The sequence below is a fragment of the Podarcis melisellensis genome, assembly GCF_964234715.1.
Source record: "Podarcis melisellensis genome assembly, chromosome: 16".
NCBI classification, from domain to species: Eukaryota; Metazoa; Chordata; class Lepidosauria; order Squamata; family Lacertidae; genus Podarcis; species Podarcis melisellensis.
This window is the reverse complement of record NC_138533.1, coordinates 38,182,350-38,201,050: the sequence shown is the minus strand read 5'-3', so window position 1 is coordinate 38,201,050 and position 18,701 is coordinate 38,182,350. Positions and strand designations below refer to the sequence as shown.

The following is an 18,701-nucleotide window of genomic DNA, read 5'->3' as shown; positions in this document are numbered from 1 at the left end:
TGACTTATTCTCCCCATATCACAACTTGGGCAGATGGTTCGGGGCAAGTCTGGCCAATGGAAACTAAGCTGCATTGTGTATTGTCTGGGGACAGTCAGCTAGGCACAGACATGTGTAAAGTGTGTATGAGAGAGTGGGGGACGTAGCTTGCTAGTAACAACCGTCAGGGATTGCTCTTTTTCAGCCTGCCCATAACAGATGGTCACATAATACGGTGCTATTCATCTGGATACCTCACAAGGACATATTCCACACACACACACCACACACAGCTGTTAGGAGAGGAAGCCATTTGCCCAGACCTTGCTGTATCTCTACACACACATAAATAAAGAGCAGCTGTGCAAAGGGGCATGGGCCAATGCCCAGGATGAGAGCCTTGGACTGGATTTCCTGGAAAACTGAGAACCAAGATCAATACCAGCAGAACTCGGGCAGCTCCAAGACAACTGTAGGGATGCAGGCAGAATACAAACAAGGAGCACTCAGGTAGATATAGCGATGCAGTGCTTATCTAGAGGCAAGGCTATTGGTATAAAAATGACAACAAACTAGCATCCTGTGGCCAAAGGGGCCTGATTGTATGTGCAACATAAATTATGCAAATCCTTAAAATACCCAGACATTTATCTTAAAGAAAAGCAAATGGATAGTTGTGAAATTTTGATCCCCCCCCCCCATGGGGAAATGTGGTATCTGGAAAAGATGTATTAGTAAATGATTGGCAGTAGTGGACAGGAGAAAGGGGACACAGCTGGAGGCCCAAATCTTTATTTCTGTAAAGATGCACGTCATGTGTCAAGAACAATAGGAAGCTACATCCTCTAACGTTGGGGATTTTGGCAATACATTTTGGCACCTGAGGAGAACTGCAAAATGGTGCCCCCAGCCAGGGAAGAAGGGGTGAGTGAAGATCTGCATCAGGAACAAGGGAGTAAGAACCGCCCTGAGACCTTGAATAAATAAATTCAAAAAATAATGATGATGTACATCAGGATGCTGCCCCTGTTGATCCTGTCACCTGAGGAGGTCGCCTCACCTTGCCTCATGGGCAGGCTGGCGCTGCTCTGACAGAGAAATAATCCTCACCCGAATGGGCATGCATATGCTCAGCAGCCCTGTCTTCTTTGTATCATTCCTTATACTCCAGGACTGAGCCCTGGCTTTCAGAACGGTTCTGGGGTTGAGAATAAGATACCAAGGGGGTTTCAGTCTGGATACTATGGCCAGCCAGACCTGAATAGCATTGTGTCGCCAGAAGAAAAAGACTGATTTGCTTTTTGCTGCACTTGGCCACCACCAAAGTAAATGGCTAGAAGGTGTCACTGCAGCTCATTAACCGTGAACCCAAGGGGTCAACTGAGTTTCTTAACACCTCAGCCTTTGGCCTCATCTCCTGAGCAAAGACAAAGCTGCTGTCAACCTGCTTGTACCTCTTCCTCAGCGTACCTGCCGGCTTGCCTGCCTCCCTCAGCTTATTCCGTAGCAACCAGGCTTCTGCTTTTCCCACTCACAGCAATGCCTTTGGACCTCTAGTCACATAACTAAGCCCCAGTTCAAACTGAGACCTGTGGAAGCCATGAAGGAAGAAGAAGCAGCCATCTGATACACTGACGCTCTTGGCTTCTAAAACACAAGAGTGTTTTCTTTAGCAGCTTGTGCTTCTTTGCTCTACGCAGCTGTTACTGGGTCTTCACAAGGCGTTCAAGTCTCTACTGTAGTCACACGCAGCACTGTCACTTTTCTGCTGCTGTTTGTCTTCCATCAAAAATTACATCGTTTGTCACTGTCACTCTGCGGTGAAATTACATAACCTATGTAAATTGCATAATTAATTACACAAATGTCAATGTCATTACATTATTCCACTCCATTCATTCAAACGCAAAAGAAATGCAATGCAAATGGAGATGGGGAAATGTAATCAATTATGTTTTGTTTGCAGGCTGAGAGCAACAATAGCTTGATTTCCATTCCAGACATGGGTCACAAAATACAAGTTTTGGCGATTTCTACTCATGTTTCCATTTTCATGAGAATGATCTGACCCCCCTAGTAGTCACTGGATGAAACAGAGAGAAATGAAAAAATGAGAAGCTGCTTTTGGGGGGGGAGAGATTTGGAGCAAAGAAGCAGCTGTGGGGGGTGGGAGGAAAGATACTTGACCCTTCTGCCCTCCATTTCTCTGCTTCAGATTACTATCCAACCAATTCTCCCTCGTAAACACATGATTTGTTTTTGCAGAACGCATTGGGATCCTCTTACAAAGGCATTGTGTAGCTGGTTGGCCACTGCACCCCACTGAAATAAATAGAGCACTTAAATGCTTATGAACCTTTTGGGTATGCCTGATTTAAATTTTTTTAAAGCAGAGATTCACGGGAATTTGTATCAGATTCTTTGAAAAAGATGACTAGCCCTAATTATATAGCTCCCGCTGTGTTCTAAGACAGAAAAGAAAAATGTGCATTCTCCAGATGGCCAAGCATACCAAAAGATCAATTGCTTCTTGATCAGCATTCAAAAAAGAAAACACACACACACACACACACACGCAAGAAAAAGTGATGAACTTTCCAAGTAAGTGTCAACCACCAAATGCTAAGAGAGGAAATGCAAACACATTTTCAAAGGCTGGAGACAGATGCTCTTTGCTTCAGGGATCTGCAGGTGCACTAAGGGGGCCACCATTGCTCATGCTTGGCACACTCACTTCTGTGCCACTATCATCTTTGGTCAAAGAGGGTTTCCATCCAACATAAATGGGGTTCTTAAATAGCATGCAGATTTATGGTTACCTAAGATTTCGTGGAAGCAAAGGGCTGTGGTTCAGCGGCAGAGCATAACATTTGCATGCAGAAGGTTCCAAATTCAATCCCCAGCATCTCCAGATAGAGCGAAAAAGGATCCCTGTCCAAAACCCTGGAGCAGAGCTTTTCAACCTTTTTGAGTCCATGGCTCCCTTGACCAACTACATTCTTTCTGGAACACCCCGTGGGGCTCAGGAGCCCAGTTATGTCACTCCTTGTCTGCAGAGCTGGCAGATTCTTACCCTTTTTCAAGCACCCTCTCTTGTGGAGTGTTTCTTCAGCCTCCTGTCCCTGAGAGACCTCCAGGCGACTGCTGCTGCTTTCCCTGGTCTCTGGGCTGCCCCACCCCACCCCAAAGAGAGGTGCCTCCTCACACTGCCACACTGGGATTTGTCTGTCCATTCCCAACAGCAAAGGCTGGTGGACTGGGGTCCCTCACCCACTTGCTTGCTTGCTTACCCAAAGGCCACCTCAGCTCCTGGCAACCAATACCCCCCAACCAGCCCCAGAGGCACCATTCACCTGGGAAGCTTGTAGTCAGGGCGGCTGCAACAAACAGCTACACAAGCCTTTGGGAGGCAGAAATGCGAGAAGGCGTCAGCAGACGGGAGGGAAGGAAAGAGGGACAGAGGCCAGTGTTTCACATGGCACCCCTGACCATCATTCAAAGTGCCATGGCACACTAGTTGAAAACCGGTGCCCTGGAGAATCACTAGCAGTCAGTGCTTGCATACAACACTGAGATAGATGGAGCTTTGATCTTTAAGTGTTATTATGGCCCAGGGACTCTCACTTCATCTGACAAATGAAGCAGCACAGGCAGTGTCAGAGGGCGAGGAGCACCCCCACCCACCCCAGTCTCCCAAGACATGGAACTAAGCCCATTGTGGTTACTGGAAAAATACAGTTTCCGTATCACAGTTGTACCTTGCATCCCAAACGCCTTGCGAGTTGAACATTTTGGCTCCTAAATGCTGCAAACTGAGAAGTGAGTGTTCCAGTTTGTGAACATTCCTTGGAGCCCGAATGTTTGACGCGGCTTATGCGGCTTGGTTCCCAAACATTTTGGACGTCTAAAGGATTCTTTTCGGCTTCCAAGGTCCCAAAGTAGGTAGGTAGGTAGATAGATAGATAGATGATAGATAGATAGATAGATAGATAGATGATAGATAGATGATAGATAGATAGATGATAGATAGATAGATAGATGATAGATGATAAATAGATGATAGAGATGATAGATGATAGATAGATAGATAGATGATAGATAGATAGATAGATAGATAGATAGATAGATAGATAGATACATAGATAGATAGATGATAGATAGATAGATAGATGATAGATAGATGATAGATAGATAGATAGATGATAGATAGATAGATAGATAGATGATAGATAGATAGATGATAGATAGATAGATAGATAGATGATAGATAGATGATAGATAGATAGATAGATAGATAGATAGATAGATAGATAGATAGATAGATAGATAGATGATAGATAGATAGATAGATAGATAGATAGATAGATAGATAGATAGATAGATATAGATAGATAGATAGAAGCAGAGCCACAATCCTAGGCTTGACTATTTGAAAGTTAACTCCAGCAAAATCAGCAGGACTTCTGAGAAAACCAATTTAGGATAGGAATGCTAATGTGAAATATATATTTCTCTTTCAAAAATCTAACACATAGGCAAAGCAAATCCAAATCCACATCAACCTTCCCTTCCCCTATTTTGCAATAGGTTTGTCATATTTCTATGTAAACTATACAAAGTTATAAGAGAGTAATGTATTCCCAACAGCAGTCCCTGGTGATAATGCTCTTTTTCTCACTATGCTAATTTAACCCCTCAAGAGGGCAATTATTTTTTGCCATGGGAAAGGTATCCCCTAAGCAAGACTGCAGTGTATCAAGAGCAGCAGCACTCATTGGGTAATTTGGATTTTTTGCTTGTTTCAACAAGGAAAGATTTTTTTACTAGAACATTTCAAAGTGTATGTTTTCAAGGAATTGTAGGTTCATAGAATGGTAGGATTGGAAGGGACCACCGGGGGGGGGGGGTGTAATCTAGTCCAACCCCTTGCAATGTGGGAATCTTTTGCCCAACGTAGGGCTTGAACCCATGTCCGTGAGATTGAGGGCCTCATGCTCTGTCAACTGAGCTATCTCTCCACCACAGTTTTAATACCTATTTTAAAATATATTACTTTGTAATGCATTTCGCTGCAATTTAGTTTGTATCAGGACACTGCCAGTCTGGGCTGCTGCTGCTGCTGCTGGGATGCATTAAATGTCTAAATACAAAGATGAAGTAAGTGCATCCATTAGCCAAGTAAAAGCTTTCAAACTTAGCCACATCTCACCCGTGGCTTTTGCCATTGTTGTTACCACAATTATGACTGGAATAGGTTGATAACAACATAGCCGTCATTATAGGAATAAAGATGGGAAGGAGACAGAGGGAGAAAGCAAATGTTAGCCATTATCCCCTTAACATGCTGTTACCACAGGAAATGACAATTGTGTGTCTTGCTCCCCGCCCCTTGGCAAATACAGGGAAAACTAACACAGAACCCTCTAGATAGGGATAGCTAGATCAGCCAATTTCAATTCTCTCCATTTCTCATTTCTCCGACCTTACATTCAGTTCTCCAGATTTATGTAGCAATTTGTGAACTTAAAAAAGAATCCTCATAAAATTTCTCCTAATAAATAATTTTTTGTCTGAAGAACACATTTTGAAAGAGATATCTCCTAATATGCTTTCCCCCAGTCATTTATTCATTTCCAAGCACATTTTCCCCTATACATGCACTTTTGTAAGCATTGTTTGGTTGGAAAAATACATCAAAAATTTTGAAAAATTTTGAAGGGTGATTGTGTTTCAATTTTCATATTGTTTTGAAAAGTGAATGCTTGATAAATCTAGCTTTGAATGCACAATGAATCATATGTCTCCCCCATCCCTATCTCTAAGTGATGTTGGTCATTGACTGTGCTGGCTGGGACTGAAAGGAGTTGAAATCCAAAAACGTTTGTATGCTGCTGCATTGGTCACACCTACCGTATTTTTCGTCCCATAGGACGCACCTAGTTTTTTTTTGGGGGGGGGGGAAATAAAGGAAAACAATTTTCCCGCAGGGCTCCCTAGGCTGCGGATTTCTGCCCGAAGCGCAGGGCACTCTGCTTCAGCGGGCCCCGCGCTCCGTGCAGCAGGCTGCTATCCGCAGCCTAGGGAGCCCTGCGGGAACTCCCGCGGGCCCCCCAGGCTTGCTGATAGCTTCCTGAAGCCTGGAGAGCAAGAGGGGTGCACCGACCCCTCTCACTCTCTAGGCTTCAGTGAAAGCCTGCATTCACCCCATAGGACGCACACAGATTTCCCCTTCATTTTTGGAGGGGGGGAAAAGTGCTTCCTATAGGGCGAAAAATACGATAGTTAGTGGAATTTGTTTCATGTCCTGACCTTACACTGCCTCAGGTTTTTCCACTCTGTAGGCACTGGCATCCAAATGTGTGGAGCAGGGGCAGAAAAATGCAGAATATCGTGAAAATACTAGGCTATGAGATATTATGGAAGGGGATGCAAACTTTGGAAGTAGCTGGACATTTAGAGCACGGCCTACTTGGGCCCAGACAACTTTTACTGGAGTTTGTTAGTGTCTGGAGTAGCAACAAATAAAACCTGAAGCAGGCTCAGGTCCATTCTACTCTTTGAAGAATGCACACAAAGTAGCAGAATGTTTTATGCGAAAGACTTGAAAGAAACTGTGTGCATGTATTCCCTCCTCCCAACTTAAGCTGTTACAAAAGAGGAACACTCCATCAATCATGATTCCACCACTTTCCCATCGTAGGTACATAAGGACTAGAAATGGGTCCTGGAGAAACAGCTCATCTGTTTCCTAGGATATCAATTAGAAGACACTTTAACTTATAAGGTAATGCTCCTTAAAAGGGGAGGGACTAATATGAACTACTAGGAAGCTTCTGCCCATTACATGAGAAAAAAACTGGTGCAGTTTTGAAATCAGTGGTTAAAATTAGAAGAGTTTTGAAATGTTCAGTCTATCTTAATTCAAAATTGCATCCAACTGTATCAAAGAGACAGAAAACCCTGCTCCTTAATATCAAGAACTATCATGCAAAATTTGGGTACAATGTCCTAAAAGGTTGATTCTAAAAGAGGCAAAGGAAAAAGAGTAATTGGCCAAATGTACAGAGGGCTTGGAGACACCCACTCCAGAGAGGCAACTATCCCATGTTTCTTCGTGGGCACCTCCACATGGCTTCTACTGAAGGCATGAGATAATACTGTTTAAATATGCCCGGTCTCTGTGGCAAACACACAGACGATGCTTCAGGCAGCGCTGCTGTGCCAATCCATGCAGTTGCCAGGAACAATGAAGGCTGGGCACACATACTGCTTCCACCACTATCTCCCCAACACAGTTAAGGCCTCCTTGCCAAGAACCCACAAAAATCTAATGGGAAAAATTTATTGATTATCTGAAGATATGTTGTAAATATCTTAAAACATTAGCAGGATTGACATAAACTTGTGCAGTAAGAATTAATTAAATGAGAACGTAAGGGGGGAAAAGTAAATAGCTTTGAATTGGATATACAGTAATAAAAATATACAAACTAAGTAACCACAGAAAGGAGGGGAGGGAAGTCGAAAGAAATGCAGACTAACTTTGTTGAGATTTTGTGGGTTTTTTCTTGTTTTGTTAAAATATTTGTAGAATGTGAAAATGAAAAAAAAAATTAAAACCCCACAAAAATAATAAACCATTCTTAAGATTCATAGCAGCTACAATGAGTGCCATGATAAAGTGATCATAAAGACAGAAAAGACAAGAAAAGGCAAGACTAACAACATGCACCCTGCACTTCTTGTTGCTGTTTGAAAGCTGACATTTGCAGATAGGCAGAATCACTCTGTTCTCACATCTCTGAGTGACACTATTAGAAATGGTTTGTACCCAAATGGCTGCCTTCAACTGGAAGGTAAGAGGAAGTGATGAACCAACGGCATTGTGTGCCCGACCACCTTGGATGAAACAAAGGCTATTCCTGCTTCCTGACGAAGGCATCCCCTTTCTTCCCATGAAAATAAATGATGAAAAGGGAATCTCACATACAACTGCATTATAAACTACTCCTTTTTACAATTCTAAAGCATCAACAGTGTGGCAGTAGGGGAAGCTCATTCTTCTTTTACAAGCTCTTGCTTAATTTAAATATTTCACTCTGTTACTGGTTCTATTTTTTAATTTACTGTGTTTTATTTAGTAATTTTAGTATTTTAACTATTCTGATATTTAATACTGTTTTAAATTATAAACTGTCTTAAAGTTCAAATTCAGTTTCCAAGTGTGGCTTATAAGTTAAGAAAACAATAAACCACAAACAAGTGTCCATAATGCACCACTGAAAATGAGGGCGAAAATGCTACCAAACCGAATTCTCTAACACTGCATTTGTACTAAGAAGGCACCTGATGGGAAAACGTTGGTATTGATGGAGTCTAAAATCTAATAAAGACAACAAAGTCAAGTTCGCATCTGCTGATCTGCAAGCAAATCCAGGGTACATTAAGTCCACTGCTGTAATGTAGAATTAATTCTAATTGATGGAAGCTGTTATGTGTTCATTGCAGAATGCCAAACCACCAGGACAACGGGCAGCCAAGGTGATGAAAGCTCTAGGGGGAAAGAATTGGGGAGGGGTGGGGGAGGGCAGTGACAAGCACTTCACAGGTTACAATTAATCCAGCCTCAGCTTTTGGGCACTTGAAACCTCAGCAGGGGATTCCAGGAGGAGAAACGATGCATGAAAGTGAGAGACACAAGATGATTCATTGCACACACCCTCTAGAACAGAAACAGCAAAGTGACACAGAACAGAGGACCAATTCCATACTTCTTTATGGCCCTCCACCCATTGTGCACTTCAAGGGAAAGGCCCCAAGGAACCTGGTTAACAAAGCATTTTGAAGAAAAAATTGCTTACATCCCCTGACCTTGTCTCTACTACTCTAGCAGATGAGTTTCAAGAGGTGTCCAAAGCACTGTCTAGTCCTGCTGTGTTAGATGAGTTAGTAAGGCTTGAGGGCATGGAAAAGGTGTTTGGTTTGGTCTGGGGAACCACCGGTGCTCTTGACCTTTGAACCTCAGAGCTGAAAAAACTAGACCAGAAGGGACAGCCAGCTGAGCCAGGGAGGTGATTAATGCAAGGCGGTGGCTCCTTCCAGCTTAAAAGGGGCAGTGGTAAGACCACTCCTTAAGAAATCCTTCCTGGATTCAGAAAATCTAAGTAATCGCCAGCTGCTAATCTCCCCTGCTTGGACAACTGTTTTTTAGATCCATTTCTGTCAGGGTTTCGACCCAGTTTGGGCATGGAAGCTGCCTTGGTCACCCTGTATGATGATCTCTGTTGGGAGAGAGGCAGGGTGTGTATTTGCCCTTTTTAATTCTCCTTGATCTCTCAGCAGCTTTCAGTACCATTGACCATGGTTTTCTTCTGGAATGGCTGTCTGAGTTAGAGTGGACAGCACTGCTTTGTGGTAGTTCCAGTCATTTTCAGATGACAGGGCTTGTGCCTAGCCCCATGTGCCTTCAATGTGGGGTCTCACAGGATTCATTACTATCTCCCATGCTGTTTATATCTATCTATGAGTGGAATCATTAGCAGTTTTTGAGTACGCTGTCAGCAAAAATGCTGGTGACACTACATGTGCAAGTGTGTCAGTGGATGTGCTAGACTGATGTTTTGCCTTGGTTATGGAATGCATGAGAGCCAATAAACTGAAGCCTAATTCAGAAATGACTGAGACACTGTTAGTGGGTCGTTTCCTAGACCAGATGGTGCAGATGTGGACTACTATGGATGGCGTTACACTCCTTCTGAAGGAGAAGGTACATAGCTTAGGAATGTATCTGGATCCATTGTTGTCATTAAGGCTCAAGTGGCCTCAATAGCAGAGTGCCTTCCATAAGCTTTGCCTGGTGGCTCAGCTGGCTTCCTCAACCTAGGTCCTCCACATGTTTTTGAGACTACAATTCCCATCATCCCTGACCACTGGTCCTGCTAGCTAGGGATCATGGGAGTTGTAGGCCAAAAACATCTGGAGGGCCGAGGTTGAGGAAGTCTGCCCTATAGGGACAGAGACAGTCTAAAAGTCTATGCTCTGGTATTGTCTAGGCTGGACTGCTGTAATGTGTTATACATAGTGCAACTTTGAAGATGTTTCAGAAACTTCTGCAGGTGCAGAATTCAGCAGCCAGATTATGGATTGGGGCAGAACCGTCTGAGCATATAACACTAATTCTAAGATGACTGCACTGGCTATCAATTAGTTTCTAGGCTAAATTCAAAGTACTGGTTTTGACCGAAAACAACTTATGCAGCTCAGGATCCCAATACTTCAAGGGCTGCTTCTCCCCACATGAAAAGTACCGGACCCAACAATCATAATCTGAGCCCCTTGATCACCACCTTGAGGTTATTAGGACTATTGCCTTAGCCACTACCTGGGCATCTGGACAGAAGCACCTCCTCCAGGATCCCTTTAACGGGACACCCCTTCTCTTGGAGCAGCAGACAGAGGCTTGAAACCTCCCCTCCAACCATGACTAAGGCTTACCCAATGCCTAAAATTGCCCACAGCTGTGACAACTGCGATGAGGTAGGCTAAACCCTCAGAAAGTGCCTATTACTCTGAGGGGAAAATTCCTACCTAGCCCTGAATACAGCAACTAACTTAGTCCACAGCAAGGTCAATGCAAAGGGAGGGTGGGTGGAAAATCCAATGATAATCTGTGTGCCAAGGAAGACTTGTTTAAATACCCGAAGAGTGGACCTGAGTGGAGCCTGCAGCTCAGTCAGTTCCACCCCTCCAGGAATGCCCACCCCTAAGCCTGCCTGCCATTGGCCACTTTGGCAGGCAGGCTACATTCGAACCTCCTGCCATGTGCGAACCTTTCTGGCAACCCAACGGCCAGGATCGTCTGGCAGAGGCAGCCACCTTGGGATGCATTGGGAGAGGTGTCACCGGCCGCAATGCCGCCACACCTCAAGAGAGGTAAGCGGATTTCCAGTAGGGTGTGAGTCTGCTGCAGCAAACAAAGCTAAAAAGCCTTGTGGCACCTTAAAGACCGATAAATTTCACTGTAGCATAACATTTTGTGGACTGCAGTCCGCTTCAGGGAAATATCAGGAGGCTCTGGCCTTGTTTCTCTCCAAGCCCAAATTAAGGCTCATGTGAACACTGGCAGTTGAAATTTGTGTGGGTGGAATTCTCATAATTGCATGAAGGAAGAGAGGCAACTAAATAACGCAAGGTAATCAGAAAGGCTGTGTAACTGGAAGACCCCAGAATTAGTGGTTTGTGTCGGCAGAAGGCGCTACCTCAGGATAATAACCTCTAAATTTTAATTGTGCAAACAAGCCTTAAGTATGCCTAAGGCTAGGATTAGCCTTACAAAGGTCTATAACAACATGTGCATAGCTATTAGCCAACTGGCATGCTGCAAGCCAGTCAAATCCAACCACCAAAATGATTTTTACAAGGACATTGCATGGAAAATTTTTTTGTCCCTACAGGCAGAGGGGGGCAGCCAACTTTTTCTCCTCAGGAAGGGACTGCACATTATAACCGTTACTATTTTTCTATATTTGTTTATACCCCACCTTTCTCCTTGACAGGGACTCAAGGCAACATACAGATAAAAGGACAGCTAAAAATATGGGAGGGAACAATGATTTACACTCACTCACTCACTCACTCACAGCACCAGGCCCCTCATTAACAGCAGTCCATCTTGAAAAGCCTGCCAGCTGAAAGACAGCAAGGAGGGAGCCAGTCTAACTTCTCTAGGGCGGGAGTTTCAAAGTCTGAGAGCAAACACTAAGAAGGCCCTCCTGTGTCCCCACCAAGTGTGCCTGTGAGGGTGATGGGGCCAATAGAAGGGCCTCACCCAAAAATTTCAAAGTCTGAGAACGCTCATACGAGGGAATACAGTCTTTCCAATAGCTTAGATCTAAGCCATGAAGGATAATTACCAGCACTTTGAATTGTGCCTGGAAACAAACCACTTCATGGGCCCATTTAAAAATATTTCTTGACTGCATGGACACAGTGAAGTTACCAGCAAATCCAAGCAGGTGCTAAATGTTAGAAAAGAAGGAGGGTAGTCCTTGGACACCTCACCAGTACATGATTTTAAATTTTTGTAGAACTATGTGGTGCTGTTAACACCAAAGTTGCAGGTCTGATCCCTGTAAGGGAGAGCTGCATATCCCTGCATTGCAGAGGGTTGGACTAGATGACCCCCAGGTCACGTCCAACTCTATGATTCTGTTCTATTATTTTTTAATATATACATAACTGGGATGGCACAGACCAGTTTTTATATCGGAGGAAATGATGCAGGATGGAAATAAACTGATTCATCTATCCCTACCCACACAAGCTACTGAGTCTGTCTCTCTCCCCACCTTCTCGCTTTACAAGTTTGTGAGCCTCCCGTTATTTTTTCATAGCTTCCTCTCTGTAGCATCACTTTCTCCCTGCTTAGCAGCATTTAAACATTTCAAAACATATTTAAACATCTTATAGAAACCGGGAAGAGAATTTTTTTTAAAAAAGCATATTTAGGTGAAGCCACGCAAAAACGGACAAGACTCCATGAGAAACTGTGTGCTAAACATGCCACTTTCATGGGTTATTTTTAAAGTCATTCATCAATTTATGCACTCAGTTAATCACCCTCACCAAGAGGTAAGAGAGATTTCTGCGTACCTCAGAATCTGGCATTCCTCTGATTACACACTGGCTCAAAGAAAATTCACGCCATTTATGGTTTTACCATACAATCTGTTATTCTGGGACAGTATGTCAACAATTGTGTGAACCAACCTGTATCATGTACAGCTGGGCAATCCTATATTCATCCACACTCATCGGAAGTGGAATGCGATACTCTTTTATAAGCATCTTGAAATCCAAGCAGCCCTTTGGTCTGGTCAGAAATGCAAGCCAGAGGTGGTTCCTGGAGGCTGCTTACATAACAGTAAGCTCATGCATCAATGCCCCCTGAAATGAAAACAGAAAGAGAGGTGCATTTAATTTTGTGAATGAATTTTTTTAAAACTTGTCATTAATCAAAGGGTAAGTACTTCCTGAATTACACTTTGGAATGCAGCCCAAAACAACAGATTTATTTCCTAATAAATCACAGGGCTAGAACCATTACACAACACTGACAGAGATCTGAGATAAATTCCAAATTACGTGTTTCCCAAAGTAGGGACACACACACACACACACACACACACACACACACACACACACATACAAACACAAACACACAAGATCAGATCTCACCAGTCCTTAGTCACAATGCAGGAAAGTAAATTTGTGTTGCGGGGAGAGAAGTGCACAGTGAGAGCCAGTGTGGTGTAAAATGTTAGAACAGGGATAGCCTGTTCAGTGCTTCTTAGACACTAACTCCCATCAGTCGCAGCCAACATAACCAATGGATGGGGAGGCTGGGAGATTTGGAAGACATAATATTGGCTACTCACAGGTTAAGATGTTGGACTAGGTCTTGGTAGACCCACTCAGCCATGAAGCTTACTGTTCCCTCACTCTCAGCCTAACCCACTTCATAATGTTGTTGAGAAGTCAAAATAGAGGGAAGGAAACCACTGCACACCATGAAAGGGGGCTCTATGTATTTAGAGTCTGGCACTGTCCTGGGCAGGCCAGTCCATAAATTGTCTGTGTGTGGGGGGGGGGAAATCAAATTTTTAGCTTTCCTCTGCAAGTTTCTAGTCCTTACAGATATGAATTAAAACCTCAAAACATGCAGAAGCTGCTGGTGAGAAAAGGAGAAGAACTAAGCAGTACTTTTATTCATAGTTCCTTCTTCCTCCCCTTGGACAGCTGAAGCAGAAGCATGCAAATGTGTATAATCTAGATTAGTTTTGTTTGGGTTCACTCTCTTCCAGCACATCATATACAGTGGTACCTCAGGTTACATTCGCTTCAGGTTACAGAGTCTGCTAACCCAGAAATAGTACTTCAGGTTAAGAACTTTGCTTCAGGATGAGAACAGAAATTGTGTTCTGGCAGTGCGGCAGCAGCAGCGGGAAGCCCCATTAGCTAAAGCTCAGGTTAAGAACAGTTTCAGGTTGAGAACGGACCTCCGGAAAGAAATAAGTACGTAACCAGAGGTACCACTATACAGAGACCCATACACAACCTGAAAGAATTAGAGGTATGTGGCCTCAGTACTAAGCAACTCCTGAGTACTTTCTTCTGTCCAACCCTCATGTAAAAAGGCATGGAGTTTGGGGTAACCTGGAGGGAAGTTAATAGCAGGCAACACCAAGATTCCTTGGAATCTTTTTGAGAGACTCAGTAGTGGTGGTCAAGCTTTTCCAATAAAGTAACTCACCCACCACCACCAATCTTTCCCTGCAATGCACACCTGTAGATTAATGCTGGAATTTTGCAGCGTACATCCTCAGTTCATGAGGGGTGAGGAAGAGGCCCAATAGGTTTGGTTAGTATTCCACTTGAAACATATGCAGAAATGTAAGAAGGCATTGATTTCCATTCTGCCCCATATTCATCACATGCAGAGCACTGTTTCTATTCCACTGCAGGGCATCTTCCAACAAAAACAGCATTGTTTGTTTCGCATAATATCGCATAATTGTCTGCTGCAGCATAATGCTATGTAATTAATTGCATTATTCTGAACCATTCATGTCAGTGCAAATGGGGAGGGGGAATCGTCAATTACATATTGTTAAGTTTAGTTTGAGGACTGAAAACAACAGCAGCAAATGCTGATTATATTTGATTTTAAAAGGGTCTCACAATGGCAGAATGTTTGAAAACCACTGCCATAGACCAGCTTACCCCAAGCCATGGTTGGTCACTGCAGAGGTGCCTTGGTGAACCACCAAAACAATGATCAATGATCAATTGCCTCACTGAACTTCACAGGCTTAGCTGTAAAGGGTTTTCTGTGCATCTCCTCTCGGTAGATGGTGTGAAAAGGCTTTTTAAAAAATTAAATCCCTGAAAGCTTTTATCAAAGTGTTATGCTTGATAATGGCATCCTCTCTCTTAAGGAGGTCACCTGTTTGAGGAATGAAGGGTAAGCCGAGTTGTGCAAAGCAACAGCTTCAGCTTTTGGGAAGTCACAAAGTGAATCAAATTCCACACATGTCTGTTTTCATATTACACTGCAACATCTACAATCCACCTGACTATTCATTATCAACAACAATTCTTTATTGCATTCCAAGGACCAACAGTACGAAATTCAGTGCATTTAAAATACATTAAAAGCACACAAACTACTAGGACAGATCATAAGACTATGCTAGTTTCTGACTTTTGTCTAATACAAATTGATCCTGACCACCTCAGACAGAAACTTGGCAATGGCCAAAATCACAACTTGAATCTTATTGTCTAGTAGAAACTTGGCATAGAATTGAGCAGATTTAGCTGGTAGATTTGCCATTAGTGGATTAATCAAATGTTGTTGGGCATGCTTATATAATCTGCAGGACAGGAGAATGTGCTTAAGGACTTAAGAAAAGTGGGAGAAGGAACCCTTCCTCTCAAACATTTGCGGTATGATAAGTTACAGGATTTCAGCAAGAAGCTATAGGGCATGCACTGATTGAAAATAAAACAGTGCGTCCAACCCCAACCTTTGCAAACAATGTTGAAAGGATCGTGAGAAGAAATAATCATGAACGAACAGTGAAAAGGATGCCTGGAGGGGCCCTCTGTTAGGGCGCTAGATGTACATGATGTGACTGCATAAACAAAAGTCTCAGTATAGCCCTGTGCTTTCGTCCTATGCCATTTGATCTGTTCCCAAGTATAGTTCCCTCATAACTTTCCATGTCACAGTAGCAGCCATGAAATAGGCAAAGATCAGATTGTTACACACCAGCCTTCACGGTTAATCGCATTAGCCTCAGAAGGCTACAATCCCACTCAAAGTGACAAGTCAGTAATGGAGCGCATCATCTTGGGAGAAAAGTGTTCGCCTCTCCTTCCCCCCAATCTCTTCCCTACCCCCATTTGTTTCAGCACCTTTGCCAAGTGCTAAGTACTTGCAGCTCACAGAAGAAACCAGCACTTGCTGACAGCTCAAGGTACTTCATAGGAACACAGGGCCTTGATTCTGAGCAAGAAGTCAGAGGAAATTACCCAGTTAAAGTATCTGGAAGACCACCTCCTTCCTTCTTCTCTACTGGTTATTGACAGACAGACAGACAGACAGACAGATATAGATAACACCTCTGTCCTTACGGACCTTCCTGGGCTTTACCTGCTGCGGAGGGGGCTCTATTGGTAGTTCCACCACCCTCAGAATTGGCTGCCCAGGAAAGGAGCAAACAGTTCACATAAAGATAAACCAATACACCCCGCTGCCAAATCCACCAAAAGTATTTATGGCATGAAAACTGGAAGGGGGGAAGTCACTATGCGGTCACTCCCACACTTAAAAAAAAACAAAAAGGAAAAGAAAACAAGCTCAGGTGGAAAATGGTGTACATAGGGAAGTGTGCAGGCCCTTGACCATTTTTGAGATGAGAGCGTAAAGCAAAGCAAAACTTTTTCCCCACCTCAGTTTTTCATATTTGAAGAGCTGAGGGCTAAGGTTTTACGTTTGTGTTTGTTTGTTTGTTTACAGGGAATGTTTTTGGTCCCCAGAAAAGCTCTCAAACTGACTCGCAGAAAAAAATGAAAGTCAGCTAAAACACAGTAAAAGCCAACAACAAAATAAAACATAACAGGATCATCAGTAAGGAACTTCTTCCAGTATTATAAACACTCCAAGGGCTGGAGTATGTATTACCGTTGCTCCATGGATGCCGCCCAAACCAACTCTGTGGTAATAGTTGCAAATAATCAGGGGTATCAAAACTGAAGAGGAGTGTGTGGGGAGCACTTGACCAATGTCACCGCTGGACAGAGTTTGCACACCAGGGAGACGCCATTTTTAGTGGCATCCCCGTGGCAACCGTAACACTGGCTCCAAGTCTTTTTCATTAAAGTGGTAATAAAACAAGCCTATCTTGTCTCCCTCAGAAGCTCTAAATAAATTAGCTGTCTAGCACTGCATGATAAACAACTCTTCCCCTCTTGTTTTCAAGACCTTGTTTCGTGCCTTTTTACTGCTTTTAAATTGCTGTTCTACCTGCCATCAGAAATCCCAGAGGAAATTTCCCTGGAGTGACTGAGCCGCGAGGAAAGCAGGTCTCTCAAAGCAACTCATCGCCCACTTCCTTCCCCTGACAAACTGACCCACAGAATTTATCTGACAGACTCAAACTCCAGGAATAGAATAGAATTAGTCCACAGACCTTATCAAAACTATAAAAAACTACAGTCACCACCAAAAATATGCATACAATTAAGCAATAAAAATCCTAAAAAATAACAGGAAAAATACATGTCAGAATATGTTTATAACCTTCCACGCTGACCCACATAATTTATTTGACAGGCTAATCCACCAAGAGAACATTCCAGAACACAGCAAGGATAATCTCATTAAGATGCTCTTAATTAATATTCTCAAACATACCAATAATATTTGTATGCAAAATGGGCATGAATCAAATTCCTCACACATTGTGGGCCCACAAGCCCAAACGGGGGGGGGGGGGGGATAGTTTACAGCCCTTAGGAAATATGTTTATTTCTGAAGATTTGATTAAAGTGGTCTCATCCTACTATGGGGGCAGGGGGGCATTTGGACTTTTAAAGAGCATTAAAAAAAAAGTGGAGGAAAGAACAATAGGCCATCAACTTAAAAGCAATAAAAGCCACAGGAACCATGGGTCTGGGGCAGGAAAAATATTACACTTATAATGAAGTGACACAGGTAATTTCTCAGACAGACATGGTGAACCAAAGTGCTAAATTGTGCTTCAGAATGAAAACAGGCATTAAACCCCCTACCATTTAGGGTCTGTATAAACGGAGCCCCTTTTGGGGCTGTAAAAGAAAGGTTGTGGGAAGCTTGGAATGAAATCCTATAATTAGAGAATAAGAAGTTAACGATCATAAAAGGTAATAACAAAGTCTTAAATGTAAGACCAAAAGGCCAAGCTGAGAGTGGGAAGCGCTGAAGGGGGAAAATAAAAGCTCTATATATAATTCTCTCACCTGTGTAATTCAAAGGTCAGGCTAATATTAGAAGGTTTTTTCCCCAGAATGCACGTTGATAGGGGTGCTGCTCAACTCACAATCACAGACAATAGCAGAATGTTAGGCTTGTGAAATCTACTGGGCACTTTGTTTTCTCATTAGGATCCTGAGACCCACCAGCCAAGGGGAAGTGCAACAAAGGCCCAGGAGGCAGAGTCTATTGCCCTCCTGAGTTAACTGGGTGCACAAAAAAGCACAAATCTACAACTGAGTTGCAGCAGGCCAGGGATTCCAACATCCTAATTTAGAAAAAAAATATGTTGCTGTTAAACAATTGGGATTCAGAAACCCTTGCTGATGTACTGCAAGTCATCAAGATCTACCTTCTGCCCAGCACCACATCAGGTTGGGCTAGGTTTTTTTGTAGTGTTTTAAAAAACCTAATCTCCTGTGCAACTACAGACAAGACCGAGACAAAAGAACCGCATGCACTCACCTCCATCACATCACTTTCAAAACTCTAATGCAGGCAAAACATGTTTTCAGCCTGACCATGGCCTTATTTGGCTGTTGGGTCTTAAATTCACACATCTTCTTTATCTCTGCCTCAATTCCCTTTCTGACTCCTAGGTTTGGACAAACCACAGCTTGCAATCCCATCTCAATCAGCAAACTAC

The 18,701-nt window shown here is 43.2% G+C and overlaps 1 protein-coding gene across 8 annotated transcripts in view; it reads right to left on the bottom strand.

The window, feature by feature from the left end:
* Nucleotides 1–18,701, bottom strand: part of PITPNM2 (phosphatidylinositol transfer protein membrane associated 2) — a 176,416-nt gene that overhangs the window by 86,076 nt on the left and 71,639 nt on the right. For all 8 annotated transcript variants that reach the window (XM_081893196.1, XM_081893195.1, XM_081893198.1 and 5 more), the window contains one exon: nt 12,748–12,924. In XM_081893196.1, coding sequence (XP_081749322.1) covers nt 12,748–12,825 — 78 coding nt within the window. In that variant the 5' untranslated portion in view covers nt 12,826–12,924. The remainder of the gene's footprint in view (nt 1–12,747; nt 12,925–18,701) is intronic.